The sequence below is a fragment of the Melopsittacus undulatus genome, chromosome 11 (genome assembly GCF_012275295.1).
Source record: "Melopsittacus undulatus isolate bMelUnd1 chromosome 11, bMelUnd1.mat.Z, whole genome shotgun sequence".
NCBI classification, from domain to species: domain Eukaryota; kingdom Metazoa; phylum Chordata; class Aves; order Psittaciformes; family Psittaculidae; genus Melopsittacus; species Melopsittacus undulatus.
Genome location: NC_047537.1, coordinates 19,986,981 through 20,005,619, shown reverse-complemented (window position 1 = coordinate 20,005,619; position 18,639 = coordinate 19,986,981). Strand labels below are relative to the sequence as shown.

The 18,639-nt window shown below is 40.1% G+C and overlaps 2 protein-coding genes across 3 annotated transcripts in view; one reads left to right on the top strand and one right to left on the bottom strand.

The window, feature by feature from the left end:
• Nucleotides 1-14,149, bottom strand: part of STXBP4 (syntaxin binding protein 4) — a 66,842-nt gene extending 52,693 nt beyond the window's left edge. The window contains exons 1-9 of one of the 2 annotated variants that reach the window (XM_034067946.1): nucleotides 14,123-14,149; nucleotides 10,313-10,361; nucleotides 7,392-7,465; nucleotides 7,107-7,202; nucleotides 6,063-6,132; nucleotides 5,189-5,263; nucleotides 2,942-3,027; nucleotides 2,142-2,271; nucleotides 1,481-1,613 (exon numbers count right to left, since the gene is read on the bottom strand). In XM_034067946.1, the coding sequence (XP_033923837.1) occupies nucleotides 1,481-1,613; nucleotides 2,142-2,271; nucleotides 2,942-3,027; nucleotides 5,189-5,263; nucleotides 6,063-6,132; nucleotides 7,107-7,202; nucleotides 7,392-7,465; nucleotides 10,313-10,361; nucleotides 14,123-14,129 (720 nt within the window). In that variant the 5' untranslated portion in view covers nucleotides 14,130-14,149. Of the gene's footprint in view, nucleotides 1-1,480; nucleotides 1,614-2,141; nucleotides 2,272-2,941; nucleotides 3,028-5,188; nucleotides 5,264-6,062; nucleotides 6,133-7,106; nucleotides 7,203-7,391; nucleotides 7,466-10,312; nucleotides 10,514-14,122 lie in introns of those variants that run through there. The other variant, XM_005146158.3, reaches the window with a different exon arrangement.
• A 1,641-nt stretch (nucleotides 14,150-15,790) lies between these two features.
• COX11 (cytochrome c oxidase copper chaperone COX11) lies at nucleotides 15,791-18,256 on the top strand. Its single transcript, XM_005146194.3, has 4 exons — nucleotides 15,791-16,128; nucleotides 16,208-16,363; nucleotides 17,294-17,419; nucleotides 17,902-18,256. Exons 1-4 carry the CDS (start codon nucleotides 15,829-15,831, stop codon nucleotides 18,082-18,084), a joined length of 765 nt encoding a protein of 254 aa, XP_005146251.2. The 5' UTR covers nucleotides 15,791-15,828; the 3' UTR covers nucleotides 18,085-18,256.
• Nucleotides 18,257-18,639: the final 383 nt, after the last annotated feature.

The following is an 18,639-nucleotide window of genomic DNA, read 5'->3' as shown; positions in this document are numbered from 1 at the left end:
TGTGGAATTCACTGCAAACATCTTGCAACACAGTAACATATCACATTCCTCTCTTGGAGACTGTAAGACAAGACTTCAGGCATGTGAGGCTAGATTTCCCACTATGATAAAACCTTCTTTACTCACATTTTAAAAGAAGCATCAATAACTTCACTGAAAATTCATGTAATTCACCTATGGTTAGAGTTAGTTGGGACATTTGTCTAATGCACATCAAATTACAAATAACACGTCTGTGTTCTTCAGCTCCTAACAAACTGACCACAGAATCAATCTGAGCATATGATACGAACTGCGCATAGATGTAAGTAAAATACCTTTCCAAAACCAGTATAATTTTACTTATTTAATACCCACATGGCATGTTTTTAACTGTGTTATTTCAAACCTATGGTAACACTTTTCTACTTTTTTATCACGGAGTGTTTTGGTTTTGATTAAAGAAAATGTAGAACTTTTCTTTCACTTGCCTGCAGCCTATTAAAATATATCCATTTCAATGCTGCCCTCATGTGGCACACATTTAAAATAAGCTTGCTTCTTGGGTTTCTCAAGCAGGATAACCTGGATTGGAAAATTACCTCTATTCCTGCTAATAGTAGAACCTACTGCAAATTAATGTCTCAGTCAGACTATGCAGGATAGGCTTTAAATTACATGTTTACAACGACAAAAAATGTTCTGCAAACCATAATGAAATAGGAGAAAAGACAAGAAGAATGAAGAAACGGCATTGCTTCCTTCCATTTTGGCATCTTAGGATTAATCTTCATCTACACAAATGCAGTCACAACTAGTTATAGACTTTTAGGGCAAAACTCATTGCCTGTGAAATTAACCTTCTTGCTTGGCAAGAGGCAGAAGCTGGTGGTTATCTACACATCAAATAACTGTAATAACTCAGGATGCAAAAGGAGACGCTCGGATAAACATTTGTATGTACTTGAAACAAACAACTATTTGGTCATTAAAACTGACAAACCCTCTTGATTTGCATATTGCATTTATCATAAATGAAAAGTAACCAGGACTGATTCATACATTTCATTAGTCTGTCCTATTTTTTTCCTGATTTGCCTACACAAAGCTTCCAAACTGCAAGGATCCAGCTAAATGAAGTCTAAGGGAAAAGTGAGTTTTTGAATACCAAAAAACAAGAGATGCAATCTGTAGCTTTGCCCCATCCTTGCTGATTTACTTTGCATCATCCAACATCTTACAGAAGTTGGTTTCTTACTTTCTCCTATGCAAACTGGGGGAATAAGATCCTTGTTTCCCCCAAACGAACTCATGAATTATTATCATGGCCATGTAACCAAGATACAGTGCAATGAGATAACTCTGTTTAAAGAGAAAGCAAAGAGCAACATGAATTTTGTATTTAAAATATATCTGCATACATAAAACCCACTGAAATAGGTACTAAATGAAGCTAAAACCACAGGTGACTGAAGAGGAGGGAGGGAAAAAAGGTCCTTACCTTGTGACAATCACCACCGGGGATAATGTCTTGAATATATACCAAAGGCCCTTCATTTCTGTTAATTCCTCCTACAATATTCAAGCCTAGGCTTGTCCCTTTGCAAACAGAGATCATCTGAAATGCACTATCGCTACAAGAGAAAGAAAAGAATTGCTTCACAGAACCACATACTCAACAGAGACTCAAGTGATGTAGTATCTTTAACTTACTGATTTCTCAAATACGTATTACAGCAACTAATACAAACAGTGGACATAATCTCCATGTTCAAACCTTGCTCTGCCTCCTTACTACAAAATCAATAGCCACAACTCTGGCAATTACAGAAAGAATTAATAGGTTATTTTACAAGGCTAAAAGCTCCTCTCTACTGTATATATCCAAGGCCTATGGGACTACCTGGGTGCACACACACCAGAAGAATCAACTCATTAGAAGTCAAAAGTCAACCTGATTAATCTATTTCTAAAGCAATAAATAAATGAGAATAATAACTTACGAAAACTGAAATTTTGCAGTATCAATAGTATTGCAAATTATAGGATTTAAGAAATCAACAAATACAACTGAATACTTAGTGCTCAACCCAAACATTTCCTGAGCAGCCAAATACAACATTTTCTACAGCTCACACAAGACAGTTGGGTTTGGAGATTACTTTGCAAGCTTTGGGAATGGTGTTGGGCCACAATTATTTCTGCTGCTGGTGGTGGCATTATCCTTCGGATGCAACTGAGGGCTCTGTGACCTTGAGGATGACCCAGAAGAAGGGCTGTCATTAGATTTTGCTTAAAAAAGAAGAAATAATGAAAAACAGAAATTAAAGCACACATCAGGAAAAAAGAACAAAATTTCAACTCATGGAAGGAAGCTCAGTAGGACTATTTTTATATTAGGAAACACAAACTATAAGCAATCAGACAACCAAGAGAAAGATTAAGTCTAAACAGTGTAAGAACTGTGAATCACCCCGGGTTAACTCTTCCAAACATAGCACCTGACGGGCTTTTCAAACTGGGTGCAAAAGCAATTAAATAAATCTGAACTGACTTCCCTAAAGAACAATCACTTATGGTATAGATATATATATTGATATGTTGAAACTCGTGCTATATAAAGGCATTCGAATTAGGAAACAATTCCACAAGGATTAGAATTCATGGTATTGTAGCTCAAATTTGTATAAGTACTTTGAAATGTACAAACACCAAATACTTTTCAAGCTGTTCCTTAATTAAACTTGCTGAAAGTAGGCAGTAGTATATTCATTTTAACAGTTGAGGAAATTGACACTCAAACCCCACAAGGTGCAGGCTTAGAGGACAAACCAAATGTCAATGGCTAAATAAACGTGTGTGTTTTGTCTGATTTGAAGTCACTTCTTTCAATATATCCTACTTCAGCAAAGTAGGACTACTGTCCTACAGGATTATGTCAGGTTGGGAAGCAATTGCTCACCAGGTAATGGTTGTGTCGGAGAGCTTCTGGCTGAGTTGATGTCACTGTGAGAGCCGTACTTATCCATCAGGTCATGAAATTCTTTCCTGTGGCGATAAAATGATACTCTGCAGGTTTAAATGCACCCTCTGACGCCTGCTACTGTTTCTACTGCACAGTTTCCCTTCCTCAGAGAAGGCAGCTCAACCTCAACGGAAAGAAAGCCCTACCGAATATTCAGAAGAGGCAAGGAAAAGTTGGTGTAATACAGAAGGCTAAGGGTGGAATAGCAACAAACTGAATGAAATGGACTATTAGTAGAAAAGCTTAATTATTACCTCTCATTACCATGGATTTCAAAACTTAAAACTTCTAGTTCAAGTCAACAACAGGTAATAGGACAGAGATATACTTAGGTCCAAACCAAGTTACTACCATCAGAAGCAATCACATAATATACCTACAGCATATGAATGTTTAAAGAATGCTTTTAGTTTAACTACACTGAACAGGAACGCAGCAGAGGCTGGCAAACAAAGATGTGGCATCTCAAAAAAAAAGGAGATAGAAAATATATATTCATTGGTTATTCAAGAATGAGTAAAACACATGCAAGTTTTTAACTTCTCTTTAGGTTTCTCAGGAATACACAGTCTGAGGTAGGTCTCATTACATATTAAATACTGTGCGCGTCTGGGCTTTGCTTATCTTTTTCATTATGAAACCTGTTTTTACATCCCTAACTGATGAAATAAAGGGAAATTCTTGGTTAGAGGCACTGTGGAAAAAAACAGTGACAAAGAACAAAAGGAGAAGTTCTTTGCTGAAACCAATCATATTGTAATAAATGGGCAAGATAGTGGCAAAGACGTGCATCCTGTACCACATGTATTAAAGAGAAAACAAACCCTCTTGGTTAATCTGGGTGCAGCCTAATTTAGAGAAGTTTATCACTGAGGTAATCATAGCTCATCACAGACTGGAAAAAAAAGAGATAATAAAGAATGATGGGAGCCAGAAACGTCAGCAAATTAATACTGTAGAATTAGAGAGAGAACCATAAATTAACTGATTGCTGGGAACATAATTCCCAAGTAACTCCAGTGACTGCAGAGGGTTGCTCATATCTGCTGGATGCATTAAAGACAAAATTTATTAAACTAATGCCAGAGGCAGGGAATAGACATAAATGCAGCTGAGTGTAAATCAAACCAGCTTTTAGCACAGGATTTACAGTCACCAGAAATTAATCCACAGGTGCCTGAGTGAGGACTGTGCATAGTGACATCTGCACAGGCCATTGAGCACACACCACAACAGGAAAAGGACTGAGAGATTTGAATTATTCAAGGACTTTGGAGGAACTAGGTCAGTATGCTTGAGATAAAAGCAGATTAAGAGTGGACCTCACATATACCTAGGCAGTCTGAAAACAAAAGGAGTGGTCAGAGGTTACAGAGGGATTTAAATGTCTGGCAAATACACAATAATTCAGGCAAAGAAAGAGAAAGCTTAAGTTGGGCAAAAGGCTAAAGGAATTTAGAGAAAATTCCTTTATGGAGAGATTATTCTGTAAATGGAACACCCCCGGAAAGGCAAATAACAGCAGGTACTCTTGCAATGATTATCAAATGTGGTTATATAACAGCCATCTCCCCCAGAGATTTGAGGGGATAGAGACCTGGATCCTGCTATTTCCGATGATTTGCTGCCAATATTGCTTTATGTGCTTAACTTTAAAGGGCAAGATTAGAGCAATATTTAACATAAATGTCCTTACAATGGATGTATTTTAGACTACCTGCTGCACTGAGCAGTTTAACCTACTTACCCGAGCTAATTCAAAGGCTCATGAAAGACTAAAAAGTAAACTTCTGGGGTGAAACACTGCCTAAATCTGCCTTTTTCAGGAGGCTTCAATCAGAGCCTTGTGGCACTGCAGGTCTAATGGGTTCCTCGATTCTTTGTGAGAAGTATAAAATAAAATTATTACAGCAAATGAGTTTTAATGGCATTAGCCGGTACCATAACATTTCAATCCTCTTCATTAAACTGAAATTGGCCTGAGCTTGCTACTTTAATTGATGCAAATGGTCTCAGAATGAATTGGTATCGATTTCTAACACATAAAAATGTGACATGTGGTGTGATTTTGTGATTAAACTAATCTGAAAGAAAAGCAGATGCAAGCCCACCCCCCCCAACCTTAGATGTAGCTCTGGTTTTTTATTGGCTTTGAGCTTAAAGCAATGTTTTATCTTTTCTTACTTTGCTTCTTCATCTCTAGCAACCAGCAGAGACATGTGGTTAGACGCTGATGCTGTTCGCAAGATGTCAACAGCCCTAGAAGGGGGGGAAAAGCCAAATAAATAAACCAAGGTGCTGGCAAGAAGTACTTGGTGAGTAATGCTAAAAGAGAAGGAGAGTGGACAAACTGTTAGTGTAGTTATCATTTTCACTGCCAGAAACAGAGAGAAATGCTTGCCAGCAGCATAACCCAAATGAAGCATTGGAGAACTGTGGTGAATCTATGCCAGGAATAAACTGGGATTGCCCTGTCTTCCCCTTCCCTTTTGTTCCCATCTCTCCTTGGTCCACCCTGCTGCCTTCCTGAAATTCCTTCTGGATTAACAGCCTGCACCAGAGGAGGACATCTGCTCAGGTACTGCCCTCAGCAATAGTTACTGTAATTTCTCTTTGAATTTTTTACCTATGTCTTCAGCTAAGCTGTGCTGATCCCTGGTGATCCAGATACAGAAACCATCCAACATGTTCTATAGGTTGTTCTGAACAGTTTCTCCTTCATCACTAACAATGATACTTACTGGCTGCATCATTCATATTCACCAGTACTGAACCAACAGATAGTTACACAATTTTAACAGCTTAATATATTTTAATGCTTTTTTCACATACATTCTGTAGTCTATGTCATTAAGAAACTATCATTCTGTCATTATAAAAGCTTATAAAACAATTCCAAGGTAGTTTTGCTGAATTAGATTTATAGGATAAATTAACTGCTACTTGAACGCCAAGGAACTCAGTGTGCTCTATGAAATCAGTGGTCAATAATGGCCAAAAAAACCCACATATAATATTCCAAGATCCAATAAATATTTAGTAATCGGAACAAACATACCTTTCATTGGTTACTCCAATTAAGTTTTCTCCATTGACATCCAAAATCAGGTCACCAGTGAGCAAACGGCCTTGTAAAGAAATCAACAGTAATGCATGAATCAATAGGAAAATTGTAAACATTATATTACAGTAATAAAACAGGGACTTTTCTTTCAATTTTATGTGACCTAATGCAATAAACAACATCACATTTACTGTATGATGTACAACCTTATTACTTATAGCAGATCAGGTTCTGATGCTAATTAATCTAGGTTACTGTGATTAAGACTAATAACTATCAATCATTTGTACTAATCACAGCATAGCCACTGAAAATGAGTGTTATTTAGCTCTTTGTATCATTTACACTTGTGGGGCTAGAATTTATATTTCACTGTTTAACACAGATGTAAGTAACCACATATGAATGCATTAACAGTTTATACATCCACAAAGATATCCACAAGATGCCTTTAGAACCAATTTTATTTTTAACCTTTTGTAAATCTCAAGTTTAGGAACAATCACTTTTGAAGCAGATATAGATTATTTTAAGTGATCATTGTGCACAAGGCCAGATGGAATCTCAAAACCCCCATATGCAGACCTACCACAGAAATACAGTCTGTATTAACAACTTCATTACTGCAAACTCTGCCTAGTATAATTTCTTCTGAACATCTTAACCACCATTAAAAAAATAAATAACCAGAACTTATTAAAAACCCTAATTCTATATGCAGTTTTATAAAGGAAACACTACTCTTATCCTTTAGGAATTAAAAGGCCAGACTCTCAATGCTCATTTTGCAGTGCTGAGATTGCCAATTGCTTTCACACCAGCCAGCTCGAGATCTGGACACATTTTCAAGGATTAAAATCTTTTCCCATGAAGGGTCCAAATTTTGTTTCTCCATTTTAAAGTTAGCCAAAGCATCATGAACTCTAACTAAATCGCACTTTAAATACCCTTATCCACAAAGTAAAACAAAGATGACTTCTATTGACAGCATTTTATATGCATTATAATATATGTAATAAAACCCTTAAAATTACTTACTATCTACAGCAGCAACTCCTCCAGGTAGAATTCTCTTTATGAAAATCCCATAATCTTCTGCTGTTTGTGCCCGATAACCTCCAATAATTTTAACTCCTGCAGAAGAAACAAATGAAATAAGCAGGAAATTGGTTATTCCACCCACTGCCCTGAATGCATTTACAGTCAAATCCATAAGAGCCAGAAAAATGAAACTTCTACTAATGATACTGTGAAGTGGAAAACCTCACCAGGTGCTTTTGTATTTGGTTTACTCTGAATCAAGAGAAGGTGGAATGTGATTACCTAATCCATTTTGACAGTCAGAAAAAGAAATGCGGTGCACAGCTCGATTGATTCCATGAGGGCCCATAATAGTCCTAAGGAATAAAACAAAATCCATTAAATCCCCCTGCAGCATACTCTCTCTCCCCAGTGAAAAGTCAAGTCTCCTCGCAGCTAATACTAGATGGCGAGGTAAAACAAAGTATATACAGTTTAATTCCTCTTCTCCCAAAGCATTTCAGGCTGAATTATGAATTCCACTTTCTTTATAATAAAAGAATTATAATTACATAGAAACAAAATCCCACAATCTGGATCAGCTTAGCCTTTGGGCAAAAAACCGCGTATCATAACGTCTTAGATCAGGTAATGAATATTAAACCAAAACCACAGTGAGGACAGTGTATACACAAATGTTTTCCAAGATATCTAACATAGAATTTTGAGGTGAAATTGTCTGAAGTCAGACAAGTATTCTGGAGGTAGTTGATAATGCTGAAGAATTAAGTAAGGATGAAGAGTTTTGAAGCCTACACTTACAGTGCTATCAGAGACACCATCAGCATCAGCTCTGAGAATGCAAAGAGTCCAGAATTCCTATGAATCCAGGTTACCCACTACCATTTTTTATTTTAATGTAGATGAATTATCATTAAAAATCCAGGTGTATTTATTTATCCAGCTCCTTTGTCCTCTCACTTTGGAGAAGTCTCACCAGATCCCTTCCAGAAGAAAGCAGAAGCACCACTCAGGTGTTTCTGCTTTGACCTACATATTGGTCTATATTAGGTAGGGAGCTGCATTTTCTAGAGCATAATGTTGAAGTGAAATGGAACAACCAGAAATCATTAGCAGAGGGAAAAGAAGATCAAAGTGGAGGACACAGTGACCCAAATCCTCCCATGCTACCAAATCCAGCACACAGCCTGAACTCCATGCCTGAAACTGGGGATTTCTGCTAACCCACAGTACATGCCATTAAACAGTGCGATGCCAGGGGGAAGAGAGAATTCCAGAAGATCCAAATGTTCCTGAATTTTAGCACCAGGCAAGAGATCCAGCTTCTGAACAACATATGTAATTCTTTCTGGCTCTGTATAAGAAAACGGGATGAGATTTTTATCAAGGGATAAGCATTTGCTCTGAAAAGCAAGAATTTGTTCCACATTCTCACATTCCCAAGTACTGGCAAAATTAGCCCTTCCTTTAGAAACGCTGGCCGTAAGAATGGACCTAGTAATTCATCCTTAGAAACATAGAAACAGGAATCCTGTGCTTCAAACACCAACCTTCACTACAGTATCTCTTGAAGTGTCCATTTCACAGGCTAAAAAGAACTGATGAAACCCAGCTAGGGTGCCCTGACAAGACTGCACATGACCTTGCCCCTTTGCGACAGACATAAAGTACACTTTCTAAGGCTAAAAATTAATCAAATTGCTTTTACTTAATCACAGTCTGAAAGGAATAAATCCTTAAATCTGCTATTTCTCTAACAGAACTTTGTTGATACGATTACTCCTACAACAGCAGAGTATTTTGAATTACTACCTAGTACTGTCACTTAAATTATCCCATGAATTTAAACTGTTTTGAAGCTAAAGGGCAACATACTAGTCATGCTCTTTACACATCTGCCCTGATTTGTATCCACCTTTGAAAACTTAAACAAGGTACAATGATCTTTAAAATAGACAATTATTCTGGTTTTCTCTGTCTTGCCTTTTGCTACTCCTACTCTGTTCCTGGCTCTGCCATCCTCTCAGCAGGTCTCACATTGTGGCTTTTAGAACAATATAAAGGCAACAACAAATGTTATTTCAACCTCACACAGAAGTTTCCTTCAGTAAAGCCTGAAAAGATCAAATCTCAGACTTTAAAGTTCAGAGTTCACCAGGAATCACAGAACCTACCTATAGGCAACCATGCACCATGATTGTATAAATATGACCTAATCTAGGCACAGAACACTTCAGAAAGGATCCACATTTCTAGAAGTAACAGGCAATGCTTTCAAAAGACACATCATAACCACTGACAGAGGATACAGAGAATACAAACTACTAATTCACAATGGAGAGGAACAAGATATCTCTGAAACAGTGAAACTGTCGTGATTTTGCCACCTAGAATTAAAAAGAACTGACACTAACAAGACACCTTTACAAAACATTCAGTTTGTATTTATGCTCTAAAGATTAAATCCCTTCAATACACGTGGTTTAAAGTAACTTTATCACATAAAAGACAAGGATTTTCAAGTGCCCCAAATCTGTTTAACATATTGCCTCTTGCTGACTTTTGGTGTTTTTAATCCCATTTAATGTAAGAGATGGATCTTCAAATTAAACAATCGGATGTCACGGCTCATTCCTTGAGAACTCATGCAAAACCACTTGTAAGCAAGGGTTTAGCACACAGAAAACGTGAGACAACACATCAAACAAACAAGCAAGACTCCATAATATTTAACCGTGTAACACTAAAATATACTAAACTCAATGCTCTGACAGAAGTCCTGCAATGCTGATAGACTGGGCTAGTATCATTTTGTGTAGATGGTCTATTAAAGGCAATTAAAAGGAAACCTTTCATATTTTTTTCTATTAGATTTTAGCAGCAGACACAAGGAAATCCACAGCTTCATGTTTCATATCTTCTAGAGTCTTAGCAGAATATACAGCTGTGCACATTCTTCTGATCTGTATTTCAACTTCTTAGTCACTTTTGTGTACAGACAAAATATTTACCCAGGTTTATCAATGGATGAATAATACCCTTCAATCACAAAATAAGTATTATTTGACACAAAAATCCAAATTATAAACTCCATCTGCTAATGAAAAGAAGCTGAGAAAATCTACAGCTTTTAAATTATCTTTACTGTACTTTCCCCAATTACAGACTAGAAAATGCCATCAGAACCTAATGGTTAAGCATACCAGTATAAGAGAGAAAGACCATCAAAACGCTCTGGTTCATCTTCATCTCCTGGTGACAGCAAAGACATTCTTCAGCACAGCAGCAAAGGAGGTGACAAAGCAACCAAAACAGACCCGAGGTTTCCAATTCAGCTGGATACAGGGGATCTGCAGGACAATTTCTGCTACTAAAGAGAACCCCAAACAGACAGAGCTCCAGACGAGTGTCTCTGCCTACTTAATCTGCTCTGAAACCCTCTGCGTCACATGGACTAATTCACCTATCAAGGTAACGTTTACTTTTTCTTTCAAATGGAAATGCAGAGCAATTTTAAACACTGATAAATGCAAAGGAGAGAAAACTGACTTGCACTTGGTACAGCTGTGATTACAGAGTCTCTATCCAGCAGCTGAAACCAAATGCAGTAATTAAAGCAAACTCATTTTCTCATATGCTTCCAATAGTTCATTTAGACACTCCCTCCAAACAAGGTCAAAAGCAGTAACTCATGACCTTTCTAAAGCAATCTTCCTAGCAGGCTGGATTATGTCCATCCACACACAAAAGGGAAAGCCAGCAAAGCAGACAGACTGAAAGCATTAATGAAACAAATGCCATCATGCTATTACTTTACATTCTCAATCACAGCATTGACTTGTGGCACGCTTTAATCTGGTTTTTAGTAGTTCAATATACAACAGGCAAAAGATAGCACAGAACTTTTATATTTTCTCTAGAAATGGAAGCTGATACATGGTTTTGGTGGGCTTTTCTTGTGAAATCAAATAAAAATGGTGAATTTATAACATTACACTGAGCATAATCCAGGTGAAAAAATATATACCGCTGTTCCCAAAGGTAAGACTCTCTTCTGATCTGAGGCTGGGTCTTTCAGAGATGTGAGTATCTTCAGATCTAAGCACTCGACATCAGCTCTGTTAACTGCTATTTGCTTCCATGCTTGCACCAGAGCATGCACTCCCATTACTCCCCCTTTTTCAAAGATCTTACAGAGATTGCAGTTTAAAAAAGAAAGCCAAACGTTCCATCTTCACTGAGTTTCAGTAGAAAGGGAATAACCCTGTGATGAGACAGCATCTGTCAGCGTCTGGAGCTGCACAGCAGGAGAGCTCAGCTATGCCAGAAATGCACACGCTGAGCTCAGGCACCTTCTTCTGTTTTAAAGTTGTAGTGACTGTGCTTTTGTTCTGAGGAAGGATCTGTTTGCTTGTAGGTGATGTGCTGTGTAGTGTTCAGATACAGAGAGGTCAGTCCACTCTGCCCAAGGTAAAGAAGGGTGAAGTGACTCACCAGAGATGAAGGAGCAAAGCAGTGGTGGAAGTGGGGAACATGAAGCAGCCTCTCCAGTTCCCAGAGTGTATAGAGCTCCACTGGCACCATTTGGACTGCTCACATCCATTCAGTGAAGAAAACATGATCCTTCATAGCCTTTTCTCCATCAGTTTAACCCTGCTGGCATCACAGTCTGATGTGAAAGAAAAGCTACTGATATTCCAAGGATTGTGATCAATTTAGATGTGCTGTAGGCCAGGTTACAGAGCATAAAATGTCAATAGCCTTTTTCCAACAAAACTGTCTTGGCAGCAGAGGAATTCAGTCGGTGATATCAGTATGAGGAACATTTGTCAAAACAAATCACTCAGACCAATACAATTTATTCCCAGAGAAGGGCTTTCTGCAACAGAAACACACCCACCACCCACCTCCCATTAAAAGTACAGCTCCAGGATATGCTTTTCCATTATTAAGTAGCAAAAACTTAGTATTATTAGACCAGACATGACACACTTCCAAACAATTTAAGCACATATAAACTAGTATTAAGCTTATTGCTCCCAGCCCTTTTTATTAGAGTTATTATCAGTAATACAACACTTGTTCACACAACTGCTCCTCCATCCCTTCTTCAATGTAAACAATACATACTGAACTCACCCCCAAAGCTTCAATCCCTCTTTACTTGAAAACTCTGCTGCTGTGCTGCTTTTAGGGTTTCTAAAGGTCTCTTATAGAAATATGGTATCATTGCTTCTCTTGCAGGTTCCCTGCCTTTCAAGAACATACTCAGGGGAACACAAATTACTTCTTCCTTCCAGAAAGATCTAGGAATACTGTAACAACTTCAAACCCCATAAAATCTAGTGTCAGACTAAAAGACTAAATTTTCAAGAGACACCATTCGTTATTTTATGCAGCAAACAAACTGGGATCTGTTCTCAAACAGTCAGTAAACTATTCTATTCTGGCAACACTATTATGACTCGCCTTTCCCAAAGGAAGTTTTGTAATGCTTTAGCAACTGAGACAGATTACAGGAGAATTTAGCACATGACAGAAAGATGTGCAGAATCTTCAGAGCCACGATTCACAAGATCTTTGTGTTATAAATAAAACAAAGGCCTGTTACAAAAATCCTGTACAAGTCAATCATACCCTTCAGGTTCATTAACCCCAAACGGGTTATGGTACTAAGGACGACAGCCAAGAGAACACTGCATCATACGGTGTGAGCAAACACTGCTGATCTATCCAAACCCACCAATTATGCAAAATACATTTTGCTGATTAGGTCATAAAGATTAAAAGAAAACACATGTCATTATATGGCAATTGTTAAACATGAAAAAAAAAGCTTGAGCAACATTGCAATTGGAGGGAAGCATGAATGGTTTGGGGCTAACCCCTTGTGTAAAGAAGAAAGGTACTATTTAAAGTTTAGGTAAACCTCAATTAACATATAACCAGGGCATTCTTGAAGCATTGTGCATTGATACTGTCTCCCAGAAAATAAATAGGTATAGAAAATTATAGTCTTCCACACCATGCAGCTGAAGTGCAGTTATATGCACCTTTCATGTATCTCTCACACTGGAATTCAGTGGTCTAGTACCTATTCATATAATGCACCTTCCTCAAGTGTGGCAAGTCACAGCTGTTTTGTAGATGCATCTTTTATCACATTCCCTGCATTTCCAGCAGACAAGCAGAGTGTTTGCTTCCCAGTAAAAAACAAATGCACTTTTTTACTATTTTGTGGATTTATTTAAAAAAAAACCCAACTTATTTATGAGGTGGCATAAATCAAAATCTATGCTGAATTGTTTGACAAAGCTTTTAATACCATTCGCTGGATTCTATTGCACAAGCACAGCAAACATGATAGTCCAGCAAGAGCTGTCTGTGCCGGTTTTTAGTTAAGGTTTTGATGACAGTGTTGGCATGGTTAGTTAGATGTTTGGGAGTTAGGATTTTAAATCGCACTGAACCCATGTCTGCCATTTCAAATATGATCTAACTTTTAAGTGGATAATATTACAGTTTAGAGAATTAATACAATTACCATTTAATATTCCATGGCACTGATAAAAACCAAGGTGGTTCAAAGCACTACATACCACATAGTAAAGCATGCAGAGTATTCAGAAAAAGTAATGCATTTTCATACATAAGCTCTGGGCAGTGTCTTACATTACTGTAGGTGCCCTAGATGTACAAGGGAGTTATTTGCTATATACTTTACAAATATGCTTTCATAGCTGGAGAAGCATTAAGGAATTTCTACGTGGGGTTCTATCTCTGCAGAACCAGTCCAAACCAGGTGCTGATTAACTTAATGAAAAGCTTAAGAGCTATTTCCTCACTTTAGGTGTAAATTCACTGGTGTTGGTATCAGCGTTTCCAAGAGATTCCTTCAGACTGTTTCAATAACAAAGCTATTTTACCAAAACAAGATCCTACTAATGAAACTGCAGACTACAACCCAGCAATGGTACCTCTGTGTGTGCATGTATGGGGATAAAAGTACTTACTTTTCATCTGTATTTGTTAGGGGGTCTGTACAGGACATCTTCTTAGGCGCACTACTTTTGTTAAGGATTAAAATGAAGGATTCTGACACAGGTAGCTCTGGCTCCTAAGCCGGATAATAACTGCTGTAAAAAAAGAGAAACCACTTCTTGAAACTTACATGGCAATGTTTATTATCAGACACTGACAACTATTCTTGTTTGTTACTGACCAGCTGAAAGCAAGTGGGAAAAGGGAATTTTCATCACAAAGCACATACACTTCATTGCTGATGGAAGCAGTCAACTCAGACTGCACTATAGATTGTACCAAAACTTCTTACATCTTAACTTCCTCCTAATTTATGAGACAGGAATTAGGGTCAACCTGAACCCCATGTGATTAAAACCTAAGAAATGAAATAGCTGAGATTACAATTCCAGGGTAAATCAGTGCAACTGCTAAAGACAAACCCAAACTATTTCCAGGGAAAGTTACTTGGGGAGGGAATCTTGTTTTGAACATGATTGGGTGTTTTGTGTGTCTTGTTCTCTCACTTAATTTAACTTAATGTCTAGTGTTTAGGCATATGGAACTCTCACGTGAAGTATGTCAGACATGGGCTTCATGAACGCTCACACGGCCACCAACCAGAAAAGATCACTACTCCTAAGACATGATACAAGCAGAACAAGGAACTCTGAACAACGCACAGGCAGAAGACAGACACAGGTGTACTGGCACCAGTGATATGCTACAACCTGGGCTGAAATGCAACAGCCTCCCTGGGTGCACAGCGCCAGCCTCCATAAAAACCCACGGAACAATTCCTGCTGTATTTGTGTATGAAGAAAACCAATGGTAAGTTCAGTTTGGAACAGCACAAGTATTCCTGCAGTAAATGTTTCCAATCTCTTGCTAAAGGATCAGAATAAAAACACCCTTTAAGTACAGAGGAGGCAACACAATACCGCTTCATTCTGGGCTTTGTGATCCTCTTCTTCAACACATCTAAATGGTCAAAGAAGTGGTATCAGGACCTGCAAAGGCACTGAATGATTCACCGGAATCTGTAGGTTACCGGAACCTGCACAGGAGAAGGGCAGCAGTGCCCTGAAGCACTAAACTACGGCAAAGTTTGTTGTAGTGCAGGGACCGCCTGTCCCGGTGGCTGCTGTCTGCAATCGGTCTCAATCACCGCAGCGTGTCAATATCTGTGCCTAAACACAAACAAACCCGTACACCCTACAGAGTGAACTGAGCGGGGAAACACTGGTGTCAGCGTCCAGACAACGGAGGGAAGACGAAGGGATGGAGTCTCCTCTCCCTATAGAGAGCCCGCAGCACTACCCGCTCAGTGATGAGGCACCTGAACACGAAGGAGCCTCCACCACCGCCTGCTCCTGCGCCCATCGCCCACCTCAGTGACCCGTCCGGTAGCTGGGCAGGACCCGTAGTTCCCGGCACGCTTCGCTACAGGCAGAGCTCTCGGTGGCCCCGCAGCCGCCCGGAGGCAAACAAAGCCCGTCCGGTCTCCACAGCAGCCACAGTTACCTCAATCCGCAGCGTGCCCGAGGCGGGGGCAGACCGGCAGCGGCTGGGACTGCCCTGAGCTCCGCGGGAGGGCGGTGCACGGCAGCGGGGCGGGAGCACCGGGCCGGCCCCACGCCGCGTCGGGAGCGCGCACTCACTGCGTCTCGCGAGAGGAGCAGCCTGCGCGCCCCCGAGCATGGGGCTGTGCGCATGGGGCTGGGCACGCTGCGGGGCACTGAGGCTTCCCGGCGGAGCGGGGCCGCTCTGTGCGCTGGTGCTGGGCCGGGTGTCCCCGCGGCTGGACGGGAGGGCTCGGTGTGGGCTCCAGCTGCCGTGGGGGGCCCGCGGGCTGCGGAGCTCCAACCCCTTCACCCGCAAGCAGGAGGAGGAATGGCGGCGCCGGAACCGGTCGGCCCTGGCGTACATCGCCGCCGCCGCCGTGGGCATGGTGGGCATGTCGTATGCGGCCGTGCCGCTCTACCGCCTCTACTGCCAGGTACCGGGGACACCGCTGCCGGCCCCTGCCTGTCCCCCGGTGGGGTGCACGGGTCTCTCACTGCTTCCCTCTCTGCCAGGCCACGGGCATGGGTGGGACGACGGGCGCTGGGCACGGCTCGGAGCACATCGAGAGCATGCAGCCGGTGAGGGACCGCGTTATCAGGGTCACCTTCAACGCGGACGTGCACTCCAGCATGCAGTGGAACTTCAAACCGCAGCAGAGCGAGATCTTCGTGAGTGCCCTCGCCTTCCCACGGGCTGCCCCGAACCGCTGCACCTGGGGTGTTAACACCTCGGGTACCACCTCCTCTGTTCACCTCTAGTGCTGCACAGGCACCGCTCTGTGCCTGGGCCCTGGTTTGGGAACCCACGCTGGGATGGTCCTGGAGTGCTGCTGTTTCAGCACGGTGTTGGTGCGGGTTGGGAATGCAGAGCCAGCCTCTGCTGCTCGGGCAGGACTGGCTGCCTCTTGTAGTGTAATTGAAGCGTAGCTGCTCCCCTACCATCCCACCAGGTTAGCAAACCCCAGTTGCTATCAGAAGTATATCACTTTTGTATATATATATATATATATATATATACGAAATATATACACAATTATATACACAAAAGTATATATGCCATAAAGGATGTGTATTTGGTATGTGTTTATATGCATAAAATTGTGTATATACATTTAAGTATCTATGGTGTTGCCATATACCTAAACCTCTTTTTGCCTTTGTCCTTGTAGGACTGCTTTGATTTTTGTAGTGTAACCTTACTGTTTAAAACTAGTTCTTAACGAAAACTCTCACAAGGAATTATGCTTCTCAATTGGTTTCCAAGTCCAGCTCAGAAAGAATAACCTCAAATATTAAATGTACATCCTATATCAATCTGCATATTAAGAAAGCCCTGTGTGCTGCTAAACTGCTCAGAATAATCCAAGTCTTGCTGGCAAACCGATCAAGATTAAAAATGTACACATGTAACATTATTGATGCTGCATCTGATTTTGAATGGGGGTGAACTGAATAAGCAAAATGTTTGTAAAGTAACCAAACTGACCCAGCAAAAGAGAAAATAAACTAATTCTAGCTGAAGTCTAAAGAGCTCTGTTTGAGGGGTGCAGTGCTGTGGTATATTAACAAAAACTACCACTGTGCAATTGGTTCATACAGGTGGTGCCAGGAGAAACAGCATTGGCCTTTTACAAAGCGAAAAACCCGACTGACAAACCCATAATTGGAATCTCTACGTACAATGTAATACCCTTTGAAGCAGGACAGTACTTCAATAAGATACAAGTAAGTGTGGACAAAGCAAAGATCACATTTTCCTTTTATGTGAATGAGAATTTATGACTCATTTTAATCCTGGATCCATTTCTAGTTTTGAGAAGATAACTTGATTTTTCCAAATGACATCACATGAGTTCAGTTTTAGTCATCCTATCTTAACAATAAGCTGCAGCACATATCTGATTCGAGTGGCTCTGAAATAACAGGGTATTTAATAGTCATGCACTGGGGGCAGAGGGCAAGGACGTGAGCCAGCCTGTTCCCTTTGCACCTGAGGACACTTTGTTAAAAGCTCATTTTGCTTCCTGTAACACAGAAGGAACAGAATTGCTGTCTTGTTGCTCATAGGGTTGATCCTGCCCAGGACTATAGGGTTGTACAGGGCGTAAGAGTAGAGTTTGAAAGATGAAGCTCTGTCACGTTGGCAGAGATGAAGTTTATCATAGCTAGTGTTGTCTGACTATGTTTTTTCTTTCCACTCCATGCAGTGTTTCTGTTTTGAAGAACAACGACTAAATCCTCAGGAGGAGGTGGACATGCCTGTCTTTTTCTACATTGACCCAGAATTTGTAGAGGACCCTAAAATGGCCAAAGTTGATTTGATCACTCTCTCTTACACCTTTTTTGAAGCAAAGGAAGGACAGAAGTTACCACTTCCTGGGTATCAGTAACAGGCAATCTCTACACAATTCAACTTCTGGTACCTGATTACCAGTTTGGAAACCATTCTTCAATGGAAGGGAGAACTGTGGGAATACTGTGTGGTATGAAATTATATTATTAAACCACCATGGGCACATGCTGCTGTTAATGAAAGGATATATTTTTATTAAAAAAACTAAACAAAAACCATCTGTAGTTGGAATATTATTTCTTAGGGATGAGTATTTCTTCATCAGACAATAAAAGGGAACACTATTGCTGAGAGAGGAATAATCAATATTGTGAGGGAAATTTTTAAACCCAAGTGTAAAATGAGATCTTCATTTAAACACAGAGTAAGAAATCAATTCATTAACCACCTAAAACTGCATTTCTACCTCTGAAGAGTAACTTCCATGTAAGCTGTTTGATAAAAAACAAAATCAGTTCATGAAGTCTCAAAGCTGAACAAAGTCAGACTGCATTGCTACATAACCCTCCTATGGTACAGAAGGTTATGATGATTCAGAAGGTGATGCACCCTCTTGAGTTACTACTGCATCAGTTCATTTGGTAAGAGCAGA